General features: G+C 27.6%; 1 protein-coding gene across 1 annotated transcript; it reads left to right on the forward strand.

Annotated features, from left to right (window-relative positions):
• Window positions 1–447: 447 nt before the first annotated feature.
• On the forward strand, window positions 448–1,587 carry LOC105773513 (uncharacterized). The gene is made up of 2 exons (XM_052633012.1): window positions 448–917; window positions 993–1,587. Exons 1-2 carry the CDS (start codon window positions 507–509, stop codon window positions 1,410–1,412), a joined length of 831 nt encoding a protein of 276 aa, XP_052488972.1. The 5' UTR covers window positions 448–506; the 3' UTR covers window positions 1,413–1,587.
• Window positions 1,588–2,619: the final 1,032 nt, after the last annotated feature.

A 2,619-nucleotide genomic window follows, 5' to 3' on the forward strand; every position in this document is an offset into this window, starting at 1 on the left:
TTTTATTCGAACCCATATGAGTATTGATCCTATTGAAGCGGAGGTGGGAGAAGGATTAAATAGGAATGTGGTAGATGACGATGAACCGAATATCGTAAATATTTATCCATCGGATGCATGGGCTACTTGGAGGATGGAACTAGCCAACCAAATGTTCGATGAATGACAAGCATCTAGAAATTAGTTAGGTTTAGGGATAGAATGAGTTTGAGTTAATTTGTTTATGTTATTTTATGTATCTAGTTTGTGAAACTTTGGTGGTGTTTGAATTGTTTTTTGTATTGTACTAAACTTGTTGAAGTATAATTTAATTTCTTTTCATTCATCATGTGTTATAATTTTATAAAGTGTTGAGCTTATGATTCATTATATTGAACTTAATTTTAATTTTATAAAGTGTTCACTTTTTGATTCATGATATTAAACTTAATTTTATAAAGTGTTGAGCTTTTGATTCATGATATTGAACTTAATTTTAATTTTATAAAGTGTTCACCTTTTGATTCATGATATTAAACTTAATTTTAATTTGTTTTTTTCTTAAGATAATTATGTCAGGTGTTTCAGAATCAAATGTTTCTTCCCAAGCTTCTCGAGGAACCAAAAGGAAATGGGTTCCAGAAGAAGATGCAGCATTGGTTTCCTGCATGGTGGACTTGCACAATGTTGGAACCTTTATTGCTGATACGGGGTTCAAAGCCGGTTATCTAAACGAGTTGGAAAAAATGTTAGAAAAGGCTTTACCCAATGCAATGTTGAAGGCTAGACCTAATATTGAATCGATGATTAGGTTACTAAAAAGGGATTGGTCAATCGTGTATGACATGCTTAATGTCCAAAACAATAGCAGTTTTGGTTGGGATGAGCATAGGCAGCTCGTTGTTGTTGAAGATGCGGTTTGGAACTCTTATTTAAATGTAAGAATTATTTCAAGTCTTTATTATCTTATTTTTACCAAACTTATAACTAATATGATTTCCTCATTTTTATAGAGTCATAAAGAAGCCGGTCAATTCAGACATCGTAGTTTCCCTTACTACAACCAACTTACTGCTATCTACGCAAGAGATCGAGTGACTGGGAAAGATGCTCAAACAGCCGCTGATGTTATTGAAGAAATAAATGTTCAGGATGTACCTACTACAAATATTAATGAAGAAAGAAACGAATTCTATGACTGCGAAGCTGATGTCTCTTTGGATGACATGGATGTTTCTGCTACAGAACCGCAAACAGATAGAAACCAAGGGGGTTCCACATCTTCAAAGAAGAAAAAAAAGAATTCTGATGCAAATGATCATATTTCTTCTTCATTTCATGATGCTGCCACTTTATTGGCGGAAAACATGCGGGCCATTGGCGAACAAATCAGTAGGAGTATTGCCTCTGATGTGGTAGTTCAACAAAAGTAAGAAGAATTCCAGATCATCCAAGAAAAAGCTACAAATTTATATCCAACCTTTTGTGAAATAGAAGGTTTAACTGTGGATGAGCGCTATCGAGCATTGAGCAATATTCCAGATCATCCAACTCAAATGCTCGTTTTCTTTAGTTTACCTTCTGATGTGCGATTGGAATGGGTCAGAAGATTTCTTGCTAACTATTAAAAATCACGATTCTGTTGATGATATTTTCGTAACTTTTTCTATTTGTAATATTTGGGTTGGTATGTCATTACAATGTTCTAACTTTTTGATGTTGTAAAACTGTATAACATATGGATTATGACATAGAATTTCATGAATTTCATGTAACCTTTTTTTAGTATATGAATATTATGTTTTTATGCAAAATATAATTCTCAAGTTATTTATTACGCTAATATTTTTATTGAAGAATAATTAAATTATTTGTTTCACTAATGATATTTTAGCACATTAAATATGTTTGCGTTTAAAAATAATAAAGTAGATTATATATTATTTTATAGTATTATATATTATGATTTTAGTAAATTCATATAAGAATAATTATATTAAATTTTATTAAATTATATATTTTATTAAATTATATTTAATATTAATTATTTTAAATTATATTTTATAGTATTATATATTATGATTTTAGTAAATTCATATAAGAATAATTATATTGAATTTTATTAAATTATATATTTTATTAAATTATATTTAATAATAATTATTTTAAATTATATTTTATAGTATTATATATTATGATTTTAGTAAATTCATATAAGAATATTTAATATTAAGAATTTTATTAAATTATATATTTTAATTAAATTATATTTAATAACAATTATGTTAAAATATGATTAAATTATTTATTATTTATATTAATAATCTTATTAAAATTTAATCTAAATTAACAATAATCATCTACCTAAAAAAAATTCTGCTAAGGGTATTCTAGTCATTTTAGTTTTTTTCCTTATGCTATTACAACATCATTCCATTCAACCAAACACAAGAATACTATTACAGTTCTATTCCATTCCATTCAACCAAACAATTGAATTACTATTATACATCTATTCCATTACACCTCTATTCCATTACAGCGAACCAAACGTACTGTTAATTTTTTTTATTTTCAAATAGGCATCGTACTTTTGTCTGTCAGAAACAGCTTCTAAGAAATCTCAAATAACCTTGACTT

Source organism: Gossypium raimondii, chromosome 6 (genome assembly GCF_025698545.1).
Source record: "Gossypium raimondii isolate GPD5lz chromosome 6, ASM2569854v1, whole genome shotgun sequence".
Taxonomy (NCBI): Eukaryota; Viridiplantae; Streptophyta; class Magnoliopsida; order Malvales; family Malvaceae; genus Gossypium; species Gossypium raimondii.